Raw genomic sequence first — 19,521 nt, 5'->3', positions numbered from 1 at the left:
CTCTGCCCCAGAGTTTATGGTCAGGGCTGGGTATGAACCAAGTTGCATCAGACATGGCTAGATGCCTACCTGAACATGAAGCAGTGAACATGTAAAAGGTACTTCCCCCCCACAACAGGCTATAGGAGCTGGGTCTTTTAGTAAGAAACACCAGCATTAATTAAGAAAGTGGAGGTACTGCTTTTAATAATTAATAGTGAAAGAGATCTTCTAAAAAGAAGGGCAGTGGATGATCATATTGAATAATTCAGCACTATAGCCAAAGCAACAACGGCACAGTAACTTTAGATGTTAGCATTTGCAACAAAATCCAACAAAAACATTTGATATGCTGACGGCTGCTTATGTTCAGGAAAGGGCATACATCCAAAATACACTTTCATATCAAGTGGACAATTTCTGAAACCGGTCTTTACAATAAAATTATAAACTGCTAGTAAAATTGCACTGAACCAAGTGACTTTATACTGGGTTTATGCTCTGCCAGAGCTGGGCCCAAAAGATCAGAACCATGGCTCAGAAAAGGAAGTAGCTCCCATCAGTAAATCTGCATTCCCAATAGGCCAAATTAGCCACAACATTACGTCAGTTTAATTACCATGGAAAAAAATCTCAATAGATTTTTAACTCTTCCTGGCATTTCTCAAAACTCCAGCAGCAGGGATGTCAAGTTTAGAAACAAACAAACATAAAGCTTCAGCACATGTTGAGCATTCAGATTTAATTTGTGGTCACAAATATTGGAGAATTTTAATTTGTTGCCTGTCTAGCAGCTGAAAGATAGAGATATACATCAGTAGAAAAGCCATGAGCTTTTGTTATTGCATGAGAAAAAAAATGTGCATTATATTTAATTGGAGAAGTCTAGCAAAATACCAAAGAGCATGGAAAAAAGATGTTTAAAAAGAAAAGATCTGAGTGACAGACTAGGAAAGACAAAGCGTACTGCTGTTCAACGTCTCACTGCTGGCAAGGAATTCGCCTGCTGGGGCTTCCCTTAGCAGATGAAGGCCAGCCAAATTACAGAAAACAAAATGCTTTCGGAATTTCCTCCTTGAACTGTTTTGATGACAAGTTCCTATTAAGAATTGTCGTGAATTCATCAGAAAGTAGATGCAGCTTCCTTTGCTTACTAGAAACTGATCATCACAACTTCTCCAGCATCAAACCCTGATAAAATAAAACTACTGTGCCATGTACCCTTACAGACACCCCGAGGGAGGAACAAGTGTGTCCTTGTCTCTTTGTGAAGCCCAGCAAAAAAGATAAGAAACTACCTTGGACACTAATCCCACAACACATGTTCACACTGGAATAGCTGGCAGTTATTAGATCTGTTGTATTTATTATAAAGCATCATTCAGCAGACTGCAGCACATGGGGACTGTGAAGACAGGATTTTGGATGGTTCTAGTGAACCAGGACACCATTCAAGCTAAATACGAACATTTAATAAAAACTAGGTACTGAATAGCAGGAAATTATCGATACAGGTGAAGGGTTTTGTAAAGTAAAATAATTGTAATTAAAAATATTTAACCCTCAAACTAAGGAAATATACAGATACGCAAGGAGGCACAGTAGAAATGCGATTTAGTAAAGAAAAAAAAAATGTTAAAAATAGAAGAGCGGCAGTGCTGGGTTGACGGCAGGACTTGATGGTCTCTTCCAACCTTGACGATTCTATGAAGCGCCGGTAAAACTACCAGCACTCCGAATACTTTCACGCTCTGTACAAGTAAATCCCTGGATGTTTCCTTGGGATTACACAGGCTACGGATTACAGGGATGCGCCGTCACCGGCGCGGCGCCACTCGTGAGGGGAACAGAACGGTCTCACGGCGGGTCCCGGCGGGCGGGGGCGAGGCCCGGGTTCGTGTCGTCACAGCAGCAGGGAACGGGGAGCGGGGAAGGGAGCTCGTTTGTCACAAGAGCGGGGAACGGGGAATGGGGAACTGGGGCCGGGGAGCGGGACCCGCCCGCCCAGCGCGAGCGGCCGAACGCGGCCCGGCCCGGCGCAAACCGCCGGATAGCGGCCGCCGGCGCCGACGTCACCGCCCTCATTTGCATACATTTACCTTTGCGCCCCGCGGCGGCCAATCAGCAGGCGCCGCTCACCTGCTGCGGCCGCACCCGCGCGCGGCCGGGGGCGGGGCCGCGGCCTCCTGGCGGAGCGGCTGCCGCGCGGGGCGGCGGTGGCGGAGCGATGGCGTGCGGGGGCTTCGCCTGCTCCAAGAACTGCCTGTGCGCCCTCAACCTGCTCTACACGGTGCGTGCCCGCCGCGCTCGGCCCGGCCGCGGCCGCTTCCTCGCCCCGCTGGTCCCGCCGCCGGGTGGGGTGGGGTGGGGTGGGGTGGGGAGGGGAGGGGAGGTGGCGTGGTTCGCTGCGCTTCGCTGCGCTTCTCCTGGCGGGCTGTGGCTGCGGGCGTGGGGGGGGCTCCGCGGTGCGGCCGCCGGGCGGTCGCGGCTTCCGGCTCGGGAGGATGGGGTGGGAGCGGTGAGGAGGTGACAGCGCTTAGGCCGAGCTTTGTCACCGCGCGGACGTGGCTCCTCGGGATCAAAATCCAGGGCGGCCCGGGAGCGCTGCCCGCCCGGGGCGGCGGCGAGTGTCTCATCTCCTGGAAGGAGCGGCCCCAGGGCCTGGCCCGCTGGTGCCCTTTCTCTCCGTCTGGAAAGGGCGCTGCACCAACCCAGGCGTGAAGCGGGGAAGGGTTTGTTTTGTTATTTCTCAGCCAGGGATCAGCACCCAAATAAGTGCAGTTCAGTCAGTAACGAGGCCCCCGGCAACCGCCGGTGTTCCCTGGGATGGACCAGGGCGTTACAAAGTAGGGCTGCCTCGGGTGGTGGGAACGTACATGAGGGAGGAAAAAACGTAGGTTGTTAAGCTGAAAGAGATGACTTTGCTGGGGAGCTCCAGGCAGGTGCTTGATTTTGTTCCAGCATGTTGGAGGGCTTGTTTTCAACAGAGAACAATAAAATCTCCAATTGTGGTGCAGCTGTGGGGGTTTTTCCTTGCTATCTATTTTTAAAGGGCGTAGAAATAGCAAGAAGCGGGAGTAAGTGTAATGGCTTCCTTTCACAGCACATCTGGAGAGGTAGAATGTCCTCTAATGTTTCAAGTTAACAACTGTGCTTGGGAATGACTTTCAGCAGACTGAAATTGCGGTCAGCCAGTGCTTGTGGGCAGTTGTATCCGTGCTTTTCCGAAAGCACTGCCCGATCTCGGCTGAAGGCAAGACAGGAGAACGAGCAGGTCTAACGCTGTTCGTCAGAACAAACAGTTCCCGTAGCTGGCAGTTCCTGGACCTGCTGGTGCTCACCAGGATGGAGCACGAAGGGATGTGGAAGTGCCTGTGCTGAAGCCAGAGTTGATTGTTGTTATATTCTTTGGTGTACGAGGTGACCCGCCCCCCTCCTCCCCCCACTTTCCTCAGAGCAGAAGAGAAACCTTTTTACAGGAGAGGCTGTACTATTACTTGGTCTCCTTCCCTGGAGGAGCTTGAGGAGTGAAATATGTCCCTGAAAAAGTCTGGAGCATGCCTAGGCAGCCCAGCCTACCCACTGTCCTAGTCAGCCTGGATCTCTGTGATGCCTGGTGGTGTTGGGCTGCACCGAGCCAGAACAGAGGGGAGCAGATAGGCGTTGCCTCCTTTGGTGTCTGTAGTTGAAGGTAAGTTTAGTGTATGTAGAATGTCATGATGCAGCTAAGTTAGAATCATAAAATAGCTCAGGCTGAAAGGCACCCCAAAAGATCATCATGGCCAACTTTTCATGGGATTTTCCTGTCCCGGAAGGTGGGTTTTGGGTGTGTTATCCCATCCCAATTTCACTTTTCAGTTAATGCAATACTTCTTTTGTTATTTTTGCTATTATTCCTTGAGTGACAGAAGAGTGAGAGAAATCTGGATCTTTCTCAGATAATACATGCACAGATCTTATTGTAATGTCACGTGGACAGCAGGTGGTTTTTTTTCTAAAGACTCCATCATTTATTTCTACAGCCAAATAGCCATATATTAACCAGGTGAAATGAGTCTGGTAGGTCTTTTGGGCATATCTGGCCTCAGCAAGGGTGGGCTGAACTTTTGGACTTTTGTAGTTCTGTCTGTGGTACCTGTACAGTGTACTTATGACCTTAATTTCTGCTCTGATGTCTCCTTGAGTAGAATTTACTTTGTGGGTGTCACTTGGTGTTCTGTCATTTGACCTATACAGAACATATGTTTTTGCTGAAGGGAAGGAATAACTTCTTTAAATGATAGTTACAAGAATATCCAATTGTCATTGCTAGTATTGTTTATTAATTATAGACAAGTTACAAGAATTAACGCTTTTAAATTCATAGTTGAAAAAATAACACTTAAGGTGCTTAGTTGGCCTGGTAGAGTTGATCTAGTAAAATGTGTGGGCTTCTCTGTTCCTTGGTTAGACAGAAACCTGAAATACAAGGGTTGTAGCAGCACAGTGAATAATGGACTTATTTTCTCCCAGCTGGAAAAAAAAATACAGAATACAATCAGAGCAATAACCTAATAATTATATTTTTAAAATAGTGTTGATTCACTAATAAGTGGTGAGAACGGAGTAGTAGAGGTAAGAAGAGATAGGTAACGCTTCTTGGATGTTTTTGTAACCAGCATTGATGTGTCTATGTGACATACTTGGAATGAATTAACCCTGAGAACTCTATATTGGAGGTTTCAGTTTATATTCTGCCTTTCTTTAAAACACTCAAAGATAGAATATTATATTGGAGCTTAATTTTTTTTTTTTTTTAATACTGCCTTCTTTTAGCTTTTTAGTAGTACACTAAGAAAAATATATCTCCTGGTAGTAATAAATCAGTTACTGGTTTAAGGCAAGAAACCAGATACCCAGTAACCTAATTGCTCACTTAATGTTCTTTTCAGATGTTACTTTGCTGATGACTTCTGGTTCTTTTCTGGACTAATGTCCTTAGGCCGTGATTCTGTTTTAAAATCTATTTTATATGAGTAATTCTGGCATCTATGCTGAGTCTTGCTGACTTTTCAGTATGGTTCATTATGGGTAGAGGAAGAGTAGAAAAAAAAAATTGAGACTATTGACTCTGGGTATGTAATGACGTATATTATCAGAATAAAGTCTTACATGGAAGAACTGAATACAAGGACCTTTAAAATACTAATTTTGGGTATCTGGCCTATTTAGTTTTTATTTAGTCAGTCATATTTACATTTCCCATCAAATGGCAAACCCGTACAAACTGTTTAAAGTGCCTGTCTGCAGAATTAATCAAAATTCAGGGATGTGTTTGTAACTTAAGCGTTCCTTCCAAGGAATGCTTCAGTAATTGTGTTGAGGTGCAAACAGTCAATATCTTGGTTCAAATGTGATTTTCAGAGAGGAAAGGGAAGTTCCTAACTAGTGGTGAAAGGCTGAAGTGGTAGGTGAGCCACAAGATTAAATATTCAAATTATAAAAAATACTGACCGTTCATTTGGGTGGTGTGTGCTGTTTTTGTCACCCAAGCAGCTACTTAATTATTGCTGCAGCAGGAAACATGTAACGTTTATTGGCAGCATGTAAATAGCTCACATTTGTTTTGGTGAGCAGGCTTTGTTTTTCTTACACATAGAGCAGCCATTTGATTTCAAGTAAAACATAAAGTACCTTTTCCATTAGAAGTGTGTATTTTTTAATAGCACAAAGTTTATTCCATATAAAAGCATCCACATTAACTTGTAACACTAGAAAGTACCTTATCAAAATAATTTGCTTTTCATATTACTTTGTTCTCTGAACCTCTTTTTTTTGGTTGCCTATTAAGTGCCCTGGTTTTTGCATCCATTTTCAAAGCATTGTGTTCAAAAGAGTTTTTTGGGCTTGTTTTATTTTATTTTTCCTGTCACTGTTTCTTGTTCTCTGGGTGCTGTAGTTACTGAAAGTGTATTTGTGCTTTATGCCCTTTTTTTCAAACTTGCTTTCCCTGTACTATGGAAATATGCAAAGATAAGTATAGAAATTCTCAGATTTGGACAATGTGTGCTAGGTGTCATAGAATGGTTTGGTTTGGAAGGGACCTTAAAAATCATGTAGGTCCAATCCCTCTGGCATGGACAGGGATACCTACCACTAGACCAGTTTGTTTAAAGCCTCCTCCAACCTAGCCTTGAAGGTTTTAAGAGGGTTTTTAATTCATAAGTTATTTTGTAATAATGTTTGTCTTAGTTTCAGAGTTGCTGATGAAGAGGAGTGACCATGTTGCATCTTCCATGCAAATCTGTCTGCTTCACCTTTTTGCTGCATGGGGGAAGATTGGTGTTAGGGGCAGGGTGAACATCTGGATTTTCCTAGGGAAAGGGAATGTATCTTCTGTGTTCTGTGATATTTCCTGACTGGCATAGTGCCTACCCAGAGCCAGGTACAAGCAGACTGGAGTTAGAGAAGCACAGTTCTTGCCTCAAGTGGCAATTTCTTTCACATTGATGAGTGAGCCTGTGATCTCTGAATGCAACTTCATTTTGGTATGTCCTAAGTTTGGTTTCAGCTGTAAGATATAAATAACCTGCTGTTTGCCCTGTCTGACAGGCTCTGGTCAGCATTAAGCTGTGCAGCATGAAGAGTTTGCCCCAGCACCTGCCTGTGCTGTGCTGGTCTACCTCATTTGTCCCACCTGGATGCTCAGCAAATGGGGCGGGTTGCCTTGCAGCCATTTCTGTTGTTCTCAAGGACATTTTGAAGATGGCAGTATAAGCTGGGCTATCTAGTCTTTATATGTAAATAAAACTGGTAAAACAGAAGCTCCCAGGTATTAGTCAAGGAAGGTAATGTTGGTCATGTCAGTCTTGTGGCTTTTTTGTTTTCGTTGGCATTTTGGGAAGGTTTCTATGCTCACGCTTGAGAACACAGAAGAGAACAGCAAAAGTACAGATAGGTATTTGAAGATGTTTTGCCAGGGCTTGGGAAGGCCCTCAGCTATACTGTGTGTCAGTTTATAGCCAAAGTGACAGCAGTTTGTGGTGGTGGGTCCGTAGACCAGCTGGGAGTGGGTTTTGGTTCTTCACTGTCTTGTGCAGAGTGCACAGTGGCATTTGGAGCTAAGGAGGCAGCTTGTCCTTAGGAAAAGAGCGGGAGAACAACACGGCACAGAGGAGGAGGGTGTATGGAACATGGTGTGTTTTGATACTGCTGATCTTTTCAGCCATCCTGGTGGTGCAGATGGGCACTTTAAAACCAGCACAATTACTGAGAACCCCTTTGAATGCCCTGTAGAAGCCTTGTAGCTTACATCATTAGTTGTGGGTTATTGTACTCTTGTTTTTGTGTTGAAGGAGAGGCAATGTGTGGAAGAAGGATCTGTGGGCTCACCAGGTTTTGTGAAAACATTTCACAACCTCTTAAAAAACAATGAACAAACACACAAGTAAAAGTAAACATTTTAGAACATAATTGTTCCTGCTGCACAGCAGAAAGCTTCCATTTGCAAAGACCAGAGAGTAGTAGGGGTTAAATCTCACTGACATTGTAGTGTGTAAGTAGTTTGTTACATGGCCAATAACATGAATAACTCTTTACAAGGCCTGAAACAGAAAGAACAGGCTTTTGTGGTAAGAGGCAGGAATGCTGCCTTTCGCGTAAATCGCTTGTTCCACATTCAAGGCTGTTCTATAATCAGACTACTGATCACTCTTCATTTAAGTAAGTCATGTAAGAGTGGAAGATTTTGCTTTGGAGGTACCCAGAGCTTTCCTTTGCTCTCCATAAAGCTGAAGTAGTATTGTAAGGGAATAAAGTTGCTTACAGGTTGAGTAGCTTACAGCTGTGATAGAAACCAATTTAGTTTCGTTTCAACTTGCTAAAGGTGCACCACTATGTACTGCCTGTTGTTTTAATGTAGTGCTTTTAAATGAATTACCAGGAATCAGAATTGTCTTCTAGACTCTCTATGGCTGTACAGAAATGGTTGGCCAAGTTGAAAGGGAGAGTGGTGGAAACCTCTACCTTCAGTATATATGCCATTTGACATTTAAATTTTAAAGCACCCTTAAAAGTAGTAGAATATGAACTTAAATGCAGAGAGAGAGGTTAGGGAGGATGTATTTCATCATTTGTGTAATCTCTCTGGTTTTAGTTCCTGTTCCATATCTACCCTGACAGCTCTTCTGTAAATATTTCCCATGCTGATACAAGTATAAATGCTATATAATCTCTTTACCTGGGAATGGTGAATCGGTAGTTCTTGAAATTTAAATTCTGAAATGTAGTTTTTACCAATTCCTGTTTGTACGGAGATGGTAAGGAAGCAGTGGGAATACCAACTTCTGCATATGACTTCCTTCCTAGTAAGCAGTCCAAGCTAGTTGAAATACCAAAAAGTTGCCAGTTAATCAAGACAGCAGATTTGCTGGTGGCCTGCTGTTATAGGAAGGAGGAAGTGGTTTTAGCATTTGAACTGTTTCTCAGTGGCATTGTATAGAGAAATAGTTTGTCAGTATTTGTTTCTTTTTTGTAATGTAGACTGTAAGCTTGCACATAAGTACAGAAGGGGTACTTGTGGAGAGAAATATGTTTTTTCCAGTACAGGAATGAGGGAAATGAGCAGCTATGTGCACAAGAGAACTTGGATTTAAAGAAGAGAGCAAATTAAGAGATTTGCTAGAGAAACTGTTATTTTTGGAACATCTCTGAAATTCAGATGTGTGTATGTGTGTATAAAAAAAAGAGAACTAAACTGGTGTCTGATCTGTTCCACTGATCTTGAATTTAAATCTTACCTAAAATTGTCCCTATACAGATACTGACATTGGAGTAATGTTTCATCTACTGACAATGTGCTTGATTTTTTTTTTTTCCCATTTCTTTTACTCCAAAGTAGAAATACCCTTATCTCATAGGGATAACCACTGATCTTCATTTAGGGTTTGTGCTACCTAAATGTTTGTTCTGGTAAAGTATTTACTTAATTTCAAAGTTATGAGTTTATCTATTGAATTATGCTAAGCCTGTATTTGTGCATGTGCCTTTTAAGTAAGGTGGCTAGGGTTTGAATTGATGGAGAAGATAATATATAGTAAATGAAGATATTAAATACAAAATACTGTCACCCCTCCACATGTATACACCTTCCATGGCTTGGTATTGTTTTTCTGGTATTTGGACAGTGTGTGCTTGTAGCATCATTCTGTACACAAATAACTCCAGTTTGAGGTTATTATAGATTCTTTGCTCTTAATGCTTGTTGGCTTTTATGTGAACACGCCTTAAGTGAATGTGACCTTTTAAATCACTTCTGAGAACAAGACTTGTACTCGTGTTTTTTGAAGCCGTGTAAGTACTTCTGAAGAATCATTTATTGCTCTTTTATTGTGAGACTTTCTTACTGCTTATAAGAAGGTGCTTTGTTGATAGTTTAGAAACTGTGTAGTGAGCTAGATGGTGCAGAAAAGTCCTTGGTCAGTGCTAAATCCATCTCCTTTCTGCCTGGTAAAACTTTGATTTTTGGTGTGGAGAGAGTGGCATGGTGAAAGTGCTGGCTGTGGTGTGTGGCAGTGTTGGTTGGAAGGCATTTTTGGGGCTCATCAGTCCAGGCGCCTGCTCAGAGCAGGATTATGAATATCAGTGGCTTGCCATCTGTGGCTTAGTCTGTGGAGTCTTGTAAACTCCTGAGAACACAGATCATCACCTCTCTGAGTAAGGCACCAAACCACCTTACAGATGTGTTTTCTAATGTCTGGTCTGAACCTTCCAAGCTGTTACTTGTGATACCCAGAAGAGTTCGCCTCCATGTTCATGTAATACGCCTTCAGCTTTAGTTACTATGTGATTATCCCTAGGCAGCCTCTTTGTCATACTAAACAAACCCAGATCCATCACCTCTTCTCAAACCTCTCATCCTCAAGGCTCCAGGCTGTTTTACCGACTCATTACCGGGTTCTCAAATTCCTTTTCCACTTGAAATAGAACACAGTATTTGAGCTTCAGTCTCACCAGCATTGTGTTTCCTCTGATTGCACTCCACTTGGCTTTCCCTGTTTGCAATGAGAGCTGACTCCTGGCTTGTATTCAACCTGATGAACAGTTTGATCTCCCTGTCTATCTCAGTAACGCTGTTGTTCAGCTGGTCCGATCCCAGGCTCCACAAACACCCAGGAGCACAATTTTTCACTTTGCAAGGTTCCTAAGGTTGGCTTAGGCCTCAAGTTTATGAAGGTATATCTGAGTTAAATCTCTATTTGCAGAGTCAACCACTCTTCCTTGTTTGGTATCATCCACAAATTTTCTAGGGATTAATTTTGTGTTGTATTCAGGTTGTTGATGAAGATACTGTGTGATATTGGCTCCAGTATCAGCCTTTGTGGTGGTGCTTACCTTCTACCAGCTGGATGCTGAGCCATCAGTTACTGCCCTTCAAGTTCAGCAGTCCGGCCTGGGGCCATTCAGTCCCACAGGCCATTTCTCCAACCCTCCCATGGGAAACTGGATTAGCCCTAATCACTAAAAACTGGACTGTGATTTCAGATATATCTGGCAGATACATTAAGCAAATATTTGAAGTGTTATTAACCAAAGCTAGCTTTGTGTAAGTAAATTCATATAGGTAAAATGAAGTTTCACAGGTAATTCCGTCTTCCATGGATGATACTGTTTACTTTGGGAGACTTCTGCTGCTGTGAAATGTGGTCTCTCAGTAAAATAAAACGCGACATCCAGAAGCTGCGTAGAGAGTCCTTCTTCCTTTATTTAACGGAAATACATGGCCTTTTTGCATGTAAGTAAAGCTCGTATGTTTAGAATGTACGATACTCATTTGAAGTGGTTGGGGTCACTAATTTTGTTTCATTATACTATAAAGTCATAGCAGCTCCAGTTTTAGAAATACTGCATATAAATCCTTTCATCTCAAAACACTGGAATAAGCACTGTTGAGCAGCCATTTCTGGTGGCTAAACAGTGCATAACACTATGAGCCTTGCATTCAGTTGTTTTACAGACTTGTAAAACCTCTTCTCAAAACAGCTTAAGTTATTTTTCCTTTTGTAGTCATGTGCTTTTACTTTAGTTTTTTGCATTATGGCACTAAAAAACTATAGAGAGAGAGTATTCCTCTCATTCAGATAGTCTATGCCAAATCTGAGTATGAAGGAATAACCATAATTTCCTCTTTCTGTAAACATGTGGAGGAGACAGAAACTTAATACTAAATCAGTTTCTGGAGTGGTTTATAAATCTATAGTCTCCATTCGAAACAGTGTCAATTTTCCACAATTTCAAGTGGCAAGATAGGAGTAGCCAGTATGATTTTGATCCAAGTGATGGATCTGCCTGACTGGATACAGCATTTTCACATAGTTTGTCAGCCAGAGCCCAGTAGCATGGATCTGTGGTCACACTGAATTTCCAGATGTTTTAAGGAATTGGACAATGGACAACTTGGTCAAGTGAAAGAAAATAGAGCCTTGGTATTATGGAGGTAACACTTGAAAATGAGATTGATGGCTCTAAAACTTGAATGTGATTGAATGTGAAACTGAACTATTTTATGTTATTTCCTGAATGTCTGGAATTCACTAATGGGATTAAACAGAGAAGCTTTTTTTTCCCCACTTGATTGAAAACCAGAGCTGTTCTAGATTCAACATGTGGCTGTTTCTACCAGAAAACAGGTACATCTGGTTTTTTGTGCCAGGGTGTCAGGACAGTTCTAGTGTCATGCAACTAATTTTATGCATATATAATCAGATTAATGTAAGATGAGATCAGTAATGGCAGCAAGAAGCAACTGGTACTCTGCGGCTCACAGACTGGGTGTTAGAGGCACAGAGTTTGTCTCTTGTTTTGATTTCAATATTTTAAGAACAAAACTAATTTCATCTAATGCTTTTGGACCTCTTATGAAATGAACAAAGAGCTGAACAAATACACATATTGGTATCTTGGAGGCAGATTGGTGAAAGTCAAGATTTGCCCTCAGACAGAAGAGTATTGGTGAAAAAATCATTAGGAGCAAAGTTTCATCTGCTCTTCTTTGTGAAATAAATTGAAATTTGGCATTGCCTGTGAGATTTGTTTTTTAAAGACCTATGTAGTGACAGTGTGAGTTCAGTGCTTAGAAGTGGATGCAGAGCATGGGATATCAGACACCACTTTTTGATTGGAAATTGGGCTGTGGGGTTTCTTGTTACTTGCTTCTGATACTTACGTGGAAAAATAAATCTTTCCAGTGGAATGAGACTGTGAAATAAAGTGAGTGGACATAGGTCAGAAAAGATAGGTCTTGCACTTAACTGTCTAATCTGATTGGCAAGGCTAATTTTTAATGCTTTAATTATTTTAAAGCATGGATTCAGAAAATTTGTCTGTGCTAGAGCCAAGGCATTTTGCTTTATTTTTTTATTCAGTTCTCTCTGTAATTTTGATTCATGACACCTTGGCCTGTTGTTTTGGTTTTAAATAAATGTGGTAATTTAGGCTTTTTGTTTAAGGGAAACAAAGACAAATGTGAAATCATCCTAAAACTCTGCTGGTATTGAACAATTCCTTTGAATTTTATATCTTTTTTTGTCTCTTTGTGTGTTAAGAGAGACGTGTAGGTATGACAAATATCCTGCTTTTGTTCTTGCAGGCTCTTAAATTTCTTTTGTGGATTATTGGCTTTTGGTAAAAAGTTTTTTAAGATGTATTCCTGTGTGAACACAAAAAAAAATCCACCGGCTGTGTTTCGATCTTGATGAGCATCTCTAGTTGTTTTACTAGCTTTCTTGATGTTACCTTAGATTTCCATGTTTCAAAAGCAGCATTATGTAGGTTAGTCCTCTAAAATGTACTTAAATGGAAAAAGTATACACATGTATTTGGCATTAAAACCAACAAGAATGCCCAGCTGTAGGGTAAGTATACTGAAGTGGTAAGTTGGAAATTACTTTTTTTTTTTAATATGTCCTCCCTGCCTCTGGGTAAACAGTAAAATGTCATGAGAATGGGCCTTGTTTGAATGGAAACTGGCGAGCAAGTGTAAGTGTTTGCTCTACACCTGTTGTTAAATGAAGCCGAGTATTTGGACTAGACTAAGTGCTTACTGTTTTATGTCGTTGGTTTCAGGTTTTTTTTAAATAGCTATACAGCTGGGTATTTTTTGGTGAGATCAGAGTTTTGGAAAGTTAAAAATTGCATGTTGAATTGGTGTCATTTAACAGAGAATATAATGAGTGATATGTTGCACATAGGTCTGTTTGAAACCAGAGTCTTGGGCATCTTGTGCATTGGACATCTGGGTTGGTTTTGTCTGCTGCTTCCCTCCTGCTGGATTTCATTACAGATTTCTCTGCCGCTTTTCATGTTGGAATTTGTTTTTTCTTGGGGTCGTGTTTTCTTTGTATGGAAACAGGAAAGGCTGAAGCTTCCTGCCCATATAAACAATAAATCTCTGTGAACTAACTGGAACAGATTCTGCCTGCCTTCCCTGAATACCATGTTTAAAAGGAAGGAAACACCATAAGTGTTTTGGGTATTGAAATAGGATTGACTTAATAGTAGAGCTATTTTCTTGAAGAAATATGCAGAGGAGAAAGGATGCCTTTATTGTTTTACTGCATAGTCCTTGAAATTCAGATCTGAAATGTATTTTTGTGTGACCGTGTTAAATGTTGCATTACATCATCAAGTATGTAGAAACTTTTCTTATTAATTAATACAGCTGATTCCAGTAAGTTTTGGCAAAGTGCACTTTTTTACACATTCAGAGCTGTGCAGATGTATATTCTATTTTTTTTAAATATACTGCCATAGTTTCACAAAACATCCAAAATTTTCGTCCTTATTCCACTCTGAATTAAAGCTGATGATTTTTAGCTTATTTGTCAATTACGTTATGGTCTACAGTTTAGTTTCTCTAGTCAGTCACAGATAGTACAACATGGCTTGACTTATAGGTAGACTGAGTTGTAACAGTGCCACATCGACAGTGTGGAAGAATATGTATGCCTTAAAACATCTGGAACTGAAATTACCTATACAATGATGTGGATGATTGGTTTGTTTAGGGTTGTGCTTCTTCTCTTTGCACCAGAAAGACAAATTGCACCTTTCTAAAAACAACTTTAATGTAAAAAAATTATCTGTGTGTGGGATATGCAGTCTAACTTTGTGTTTTCTTTTCCCTCCAGCTGGTGAGCCTGCTGCTGATCGGAATTGCAGCATGGGGAATTGGCTTCGGCCTCATCTCTAGTTTCAGAGTCGTTGGAGTGGTAATTGCAGTAGGAGTCTTCCTCTTCTTTATTGCCTTAGTTGGATTGATTGGTGCAGTGAAACATCATCAAGTATTGCTATTCTTCGTATCCTTCTGATGCATTGCATTGATTGCAGCTTTGTTGAAGCCATGTAAACAACCTGCTCTGTCAGCTGAGACTGCTGGGGGAAGTACTTCAGAAACAGAACTGAAATTCACAATCTTACTTTGGTCAAGTGCAGTCTAAATTAGACTTCCTTTCCATTTAACTTTGTTTCAGTTTCCTTTTTTTTCTCCTTTGTTGTCTCCATTGCTCTGAAGATAGAAGTATTCACATCTCTTTTTAAAAATAAGACTATTTTAATTCTTTGAGAGCTTTTTATGGTGGCTCACTGTGTAACAGGTGCCTCTTATGTGTGCTCACCCCTACACGAAGCTAAAGTAGGTGAACTATTAATATTTAACTTTTTTGGTCTGTGGATAAGAGCTGACCTCCACTTTACAAACAGCTTAATTGTGTGAAGTGTCTGCCTCTGAACACAGCAGACAAATTTTGAAAGTACTCCCCAACTTTCAAAACATGATCTTTAGTATCAAAGTTTATTCTTTTTGTTTTATACCATTTTCAGATGCATTAGTCTGAAAGTGTGTGAGGCTGTGTTCCAAGAGCAACTCTTACCTTTTTTTATTTTTAATCTATGCTAGAGTTATTTTTTTGTAATTAATTACAAGACTATGTCATTGAAAAAAGATAATCTGAATATGCAATACCCAGAAAAATATTTTTGTAACTACTTTATTTAAGTGAAGTATATTGAAATGACATGAGTCCCTAAAACTGGAGAAATTGGCTGGAGATTTTTCTCTGAAAGCTCCTTTTATTAACCTCTCTGCTCATGTTTTCTTGCTAGGCAAGAAATACCTAACCTGGAAATACCAGCTATGTATAGTAGTAGCCAAAAAGAGATAATATATGGTGATTGGGTTTTGGGAACATTATTTAGGTCATCTTTTCCACAGTCAGTCAGAATTTGCTTCCATAGTTCTTTTGTTTTAAAGGACTTACTGTTATCCAGTGAAATAAGGAATACCATTAGGAGGCTATGTTATAAAAACAAAATTAATTTGAGAGTATATCCTTAACTATTGTTTCCAGTACATGATTATTCTTCTGCTAGTCTTTATTGTTCAGTTTTCTGTCTCATGTGCGTGTTTGGCACTAAATGAGGAACAGCAGGTAAGAAAAGTTTCCTGACTTCTCAGTTAATCTATAGCATAACACTATAAATATATATTTACATGGGCACATGTATTTGTATATAGTCCTCCATAAAATGGGGAGAGCATATTTTAAGAAAATCAGCATTACCCTATTTATTAAAGACTAGGTTTTGGTCAGTGCTTGGCTTTGGTAGCTAGAAAGAAATACATTTGGGTCCTAAAATGACTTTCATATGTCTTTTTATTTTTAATTGATATGGTTTTGAGCTTCCTTTCTAGGTTTATGGTCACCGGTATAGCAGCACGATTTCTGGGCTCTATCTCATGTTCAGCGATTTCAGATAAACTGATGAAATACACAGTAATCATGGTGTAAATTTGATAAAGTCACTGAATTGTTCTTGTGTAACTGGAGAGGTCATAACTACGTTAGGCATTTACATGTGAAAGTAAAACAATCTTCCATGTGGTATGGAGACCAATTCTTACTGCATAAGAAGTGGGTAAGGCTGCAGTGACTGAACAATCAGCTTTTGCATATGAGCATGCTTTTTGTGTAAAGCCTGGGCAGTCCCAGCTAGATTAGTTGCATGTCCCATTACTAGGGGTCTTGTTGGGATTAGCAAAAACAAAGGAAGAAAATGAATTATACCCATGAATGTCCTGCTGTTAGGTGCTGTTCTTTCATTAGCTACACAGGCTGTTTGGACACTCCAGTCATTCTTTAATATATTTATATTCTCCCGTTGAGCATCAAGATCTGAAGGCTTTAGTTAGGGCATTATCAAGTTGATTTTGTATATTGGTTTGCAGTGTAAAACAGTTCAATTAATGTAATATGTATTTACTTATGGCTTCTAGAGTGAACTTCTAGAGGTGGGATGGAGTAACACCAACAGCGCAAGAACAGATATTGAGAGAAATCTGAATTGTTGTGGATTCAGAGTTTTTTATGCGAATGAAACCTGCGCCGCTGTAAGTTCTTCAAGCGTGAAAAACCATTACTTTTTCACACTGTTTGTTCAAAAATGTACAACTGTTTTCATAGTTACAGAAAGCAGCATTTTAACAAGTGTGTAATGTAGTTCTTACAGTGATACTAAGCTCTTCTCTTACTGGAAAGACAATCACAGGGCACCCTGCAAAGCTTGTGCTCCACTGTCATTTATATACTTGCTCTCTTGGAGTCTTTTAAAACTGCTGGAGTTTTGTCCATGGGTAGCAGTCTCTTCTAGAGCAAGCTAGATGCTTTCAAACAACAAAGTGTCATCAGAAAATGGAAAGCAATTCTCTGTATCTGCTACAGGATTGTCTTAGAACTCTCCACTGTAGACCATGTGCACCGATAATGGAAGAATATTCTGGAATGGTGCTGAGATTTGTCGGAGGGATTGGGCTCTTCTTCAGTTTCACAGAGGTGAGTGGGTGGTTAGAAAGTTGAGTGCTTTTTCCCCACTTTTAAAGCTTTGTTTTATGAAACACAATTTTAGGGGGTTTCTTTCAGGAAACCTTAGTCCAATCTCAGGAGTCAAATAATTAATTAGGCCAAATTTTTCAAAGCTACGAGCTTGCTTAAGTCTGTCAGAGGGAAAGCTTTTCTTGCAACTTTGTTATTTAGACAACAAACCTCAGCATTAAAATGTGGTGCTGTAAAGTTTAAGCTTTTCAGAAAGTTAGCTGTTCAGGTGTACCATTCTCCAACAGTAATAAAAAGTGTTGTTGCTTTACCTTGGTCCCGCTTCTTCCCACCTATTCCCTACTCTAGCACACATAAGGTCTTTGAGGATTTTTTTTTTTTTGGTGCCACCTGTAGTGCAAATGTAGACTTGCATGAGGAGTAAACTGTATTTTAAACAGTAGGTTAAAATTAAAAAGGTCTTTTGACTCTTTGCTTTAGTACCATGATGATACATAACTTGCTTTATCGATTGGAGTATAAAAATCCTCAGAGCACGTCTTTTCTAAGCCCAGAACAGGGCATGTGAAAATGTTCTTCCTGCTGCTTAGTGCAGTTTTTAGAAGGCTTGTCCATACGACAGCGACAAGAGAGATACGGCAACTTAAACAGAATCACTCTGACCTCAGCCATCTCTACTAAAAATGTGAAGGTGCTGGGATGTGGGAAGATAGTTGGGGGGATGGCAATATTTGAAAAGGCACAAGAATAGCCATATAGTTAAGTGGTAAAATGAAACAATTTGGAGGATTTTTTTATCATTATACTAAAAGCAGGTTTATAGGTAGTTATCATTTGGGAAGGGGGGAAGAATAATTTAACTTTCATTATAACAGTGGGAAATTTTTTATTGCATTGTGAATATGGGTTTGGATTTTTTTGTTTATAGTTTTGGCTTTTTTGTTTTGTTTTTCTCTCTGTTGCTAGGTATGATTTTTCTCTGAGAGAAGAGAGGGTGCATTGTTTTTTCTAATTAAGAAAGATGGAGTGTGGTTGTACAATTTTAGCAACAGTCAAATATCCTAAACTTGTATACTGGAAATTCATTGTCCTGATTTAATGTTTAAAACAAATTTTGTAAAACTAGAGGATGGGATGGAGCCCTCTGTTTAATAATGTCTTTGGTTTTTATTTTCAGATTCTGGGAGTCTGGCTGACTTACAGATACAGGAACCAAAAGGATCCCCGTGCAAATCCTAGTGCATTTATTTGATAAGTTTATAGAGGACTGAATCTTCTCTCTGCACCCTCTACTTAAAAATACTGATTCTCCATAGTTTGGTATTTCTCCATAACAGGTAGTCTACACGTTCCCAAAATAAAACTCAAGTTCTATAAGAAATGTGTAGTTTTCATATTTAATTTCCACTATTTTTCTTCTAAGAATCTCTATCTTAAAGTAGATGGGTGCATTCAGTAGCTGGGCAGAGTTGAACTGCTGGTTAAGACTTTGTTAATCTGATATGGTGAACTCTATACAGTGAGTTTTATACCACTACTGGGTTATCTGGTGTAAAAAAAACCCCAGAGGTATTTTCTGCTGTATTCATTGATTATAAAAATTCACATGAATTCTCATTAAGATGATAAAAATTTACGGTGGATGGTTGGGTATGGTTTACTTAGGTTTTAGGATGTACTCTAGTAAACTTTTTTGTCTCCCACTTTCCTGTTAAGGTAAAAGTAGAAGCTAAAGATGTTATTTTCTATAGTGCACATTAAGTGTGTGTTAATGACTACTGTAGTTCTTCACCCCTCCTCTTCCCTGTTTGTTTTGGTTTTCTGGTAGCTTTAGCATTTTGTTGAGAATAAAAACAATGTTAATGGATATTGTCATTATGAGAACAATGAGTGAAGAAAGTCAGGAGAATGTAATCTGCAGCTGATTAACTTGAAACTTTTTTTCCTTGACAAGTGAATGAAGTTTGGTATTTGCACAATCATTGTCTGTCATCTCTGATGTAAGAAACTTGATGTCTGGAAAGTTGCTGTACAGCTTTTTTAGATGGTGTAAAGTCATTGTTGTAATAACTCAGCAGTGTATATTTCTCTGTCATCCAGATAACAGTCTTGATTTCATGAGAGATTGAATGACATGTAAAAAAAAGAAAGAAAAACAGCAACAAAATAAAATGGTTTCCAGTAGTTTGTTTTCTGAAAACAAAGAATTCGATTTAAAATTCAAGTTACCCATGTAGCAAGTACTGTCTGAGCTGAAGGAAAGCATGGTCCCTCTTGCTGCCTGTAACAGAAGTGGTGCCTCAGCTGAAACAGCAGCCATCTGAACACCCAAGGTGCACAATGTTCCATTTGTTTCTGATCACACTGAATTGCAGATCTGCACTACACATTTTCTTCATTCATTCTTCACTCAGTTGCTGCTGCTGGCAGGGTAGGTAGTTGCTGTAGCCTGAAAGACAGCTCTACAGGAAGAAAAGGGGAGGAGATTAAGGCCCTCTGCCAAGGAATACAGCACCTGAGCAAGGTGGAAAGGAAGTCTGGAGGCAGACAGAAGTAGATTCTCGTACAGTCTCTCTTTAGTAGGGAGATCCCTCCTTACTCCTGCAGAGGAGGCAAAAAGAGGTTGAAACACATGCCCATCAAAGCACTTTCAGACTTTCACAGCCAAGCGCTCCTG

General features: G+C 40.2%; 1 protein-coding gene across 1 annotated transcript; it reads left to right on the top strand.

Annotated features, from left to right (window-relative positions):
- The first annotated feature begins 2,131 nt into the window (after positions 1 to 2,131).
- On the top strand, positions 2,132 to 19,028 carry TSPAN13 (tetraspanin 13). Its single transcript, XM_042043441.1, has 6 exons — positions 2,132 to 2,269; positions 14,145 to 14,312; positions 15,363 to 15,443; positions 16,289 to 16,402; positions 16,734 to 16,844; positions 18,022 to 19,028. The coding sequence occupies exons 1-6, from the start codon at positions 2,207 to 2,209 to the stop codon at positions 18,094 to 18,096; spliced, it is 612 nt and encodes a 203-aa protein (XP_041899375.1). The 5' UTR covers positions 2,132 to 2,206; the 3' UTR covers positions 18,097 to 19,028.
- The last annotated feature ends 493 nt before the right edge of the window (positions 19,029 to 19,521 follow it).

The sequence above is a fragment of the Corvus kubaryi genome, unplaced genomic scaffold, assembly GCF_017639235.1.
Source record: "Corvus kubaryi isolate FWS band 111438036 unplaced genomic scaffold, C.kubaryi_AGA036_p1.0 37398, whole genome shotgun sequence".
NCBI lineage: Eukaryota > Metazoa > Chordata > Aves > Passeriformes > Corvidae > Corvus > Corvus kubaryi.
Note: the sequence above shows the minus strand (reverse complement) of the source record. Positions and strands in the feature narration are given on the sequence as shown.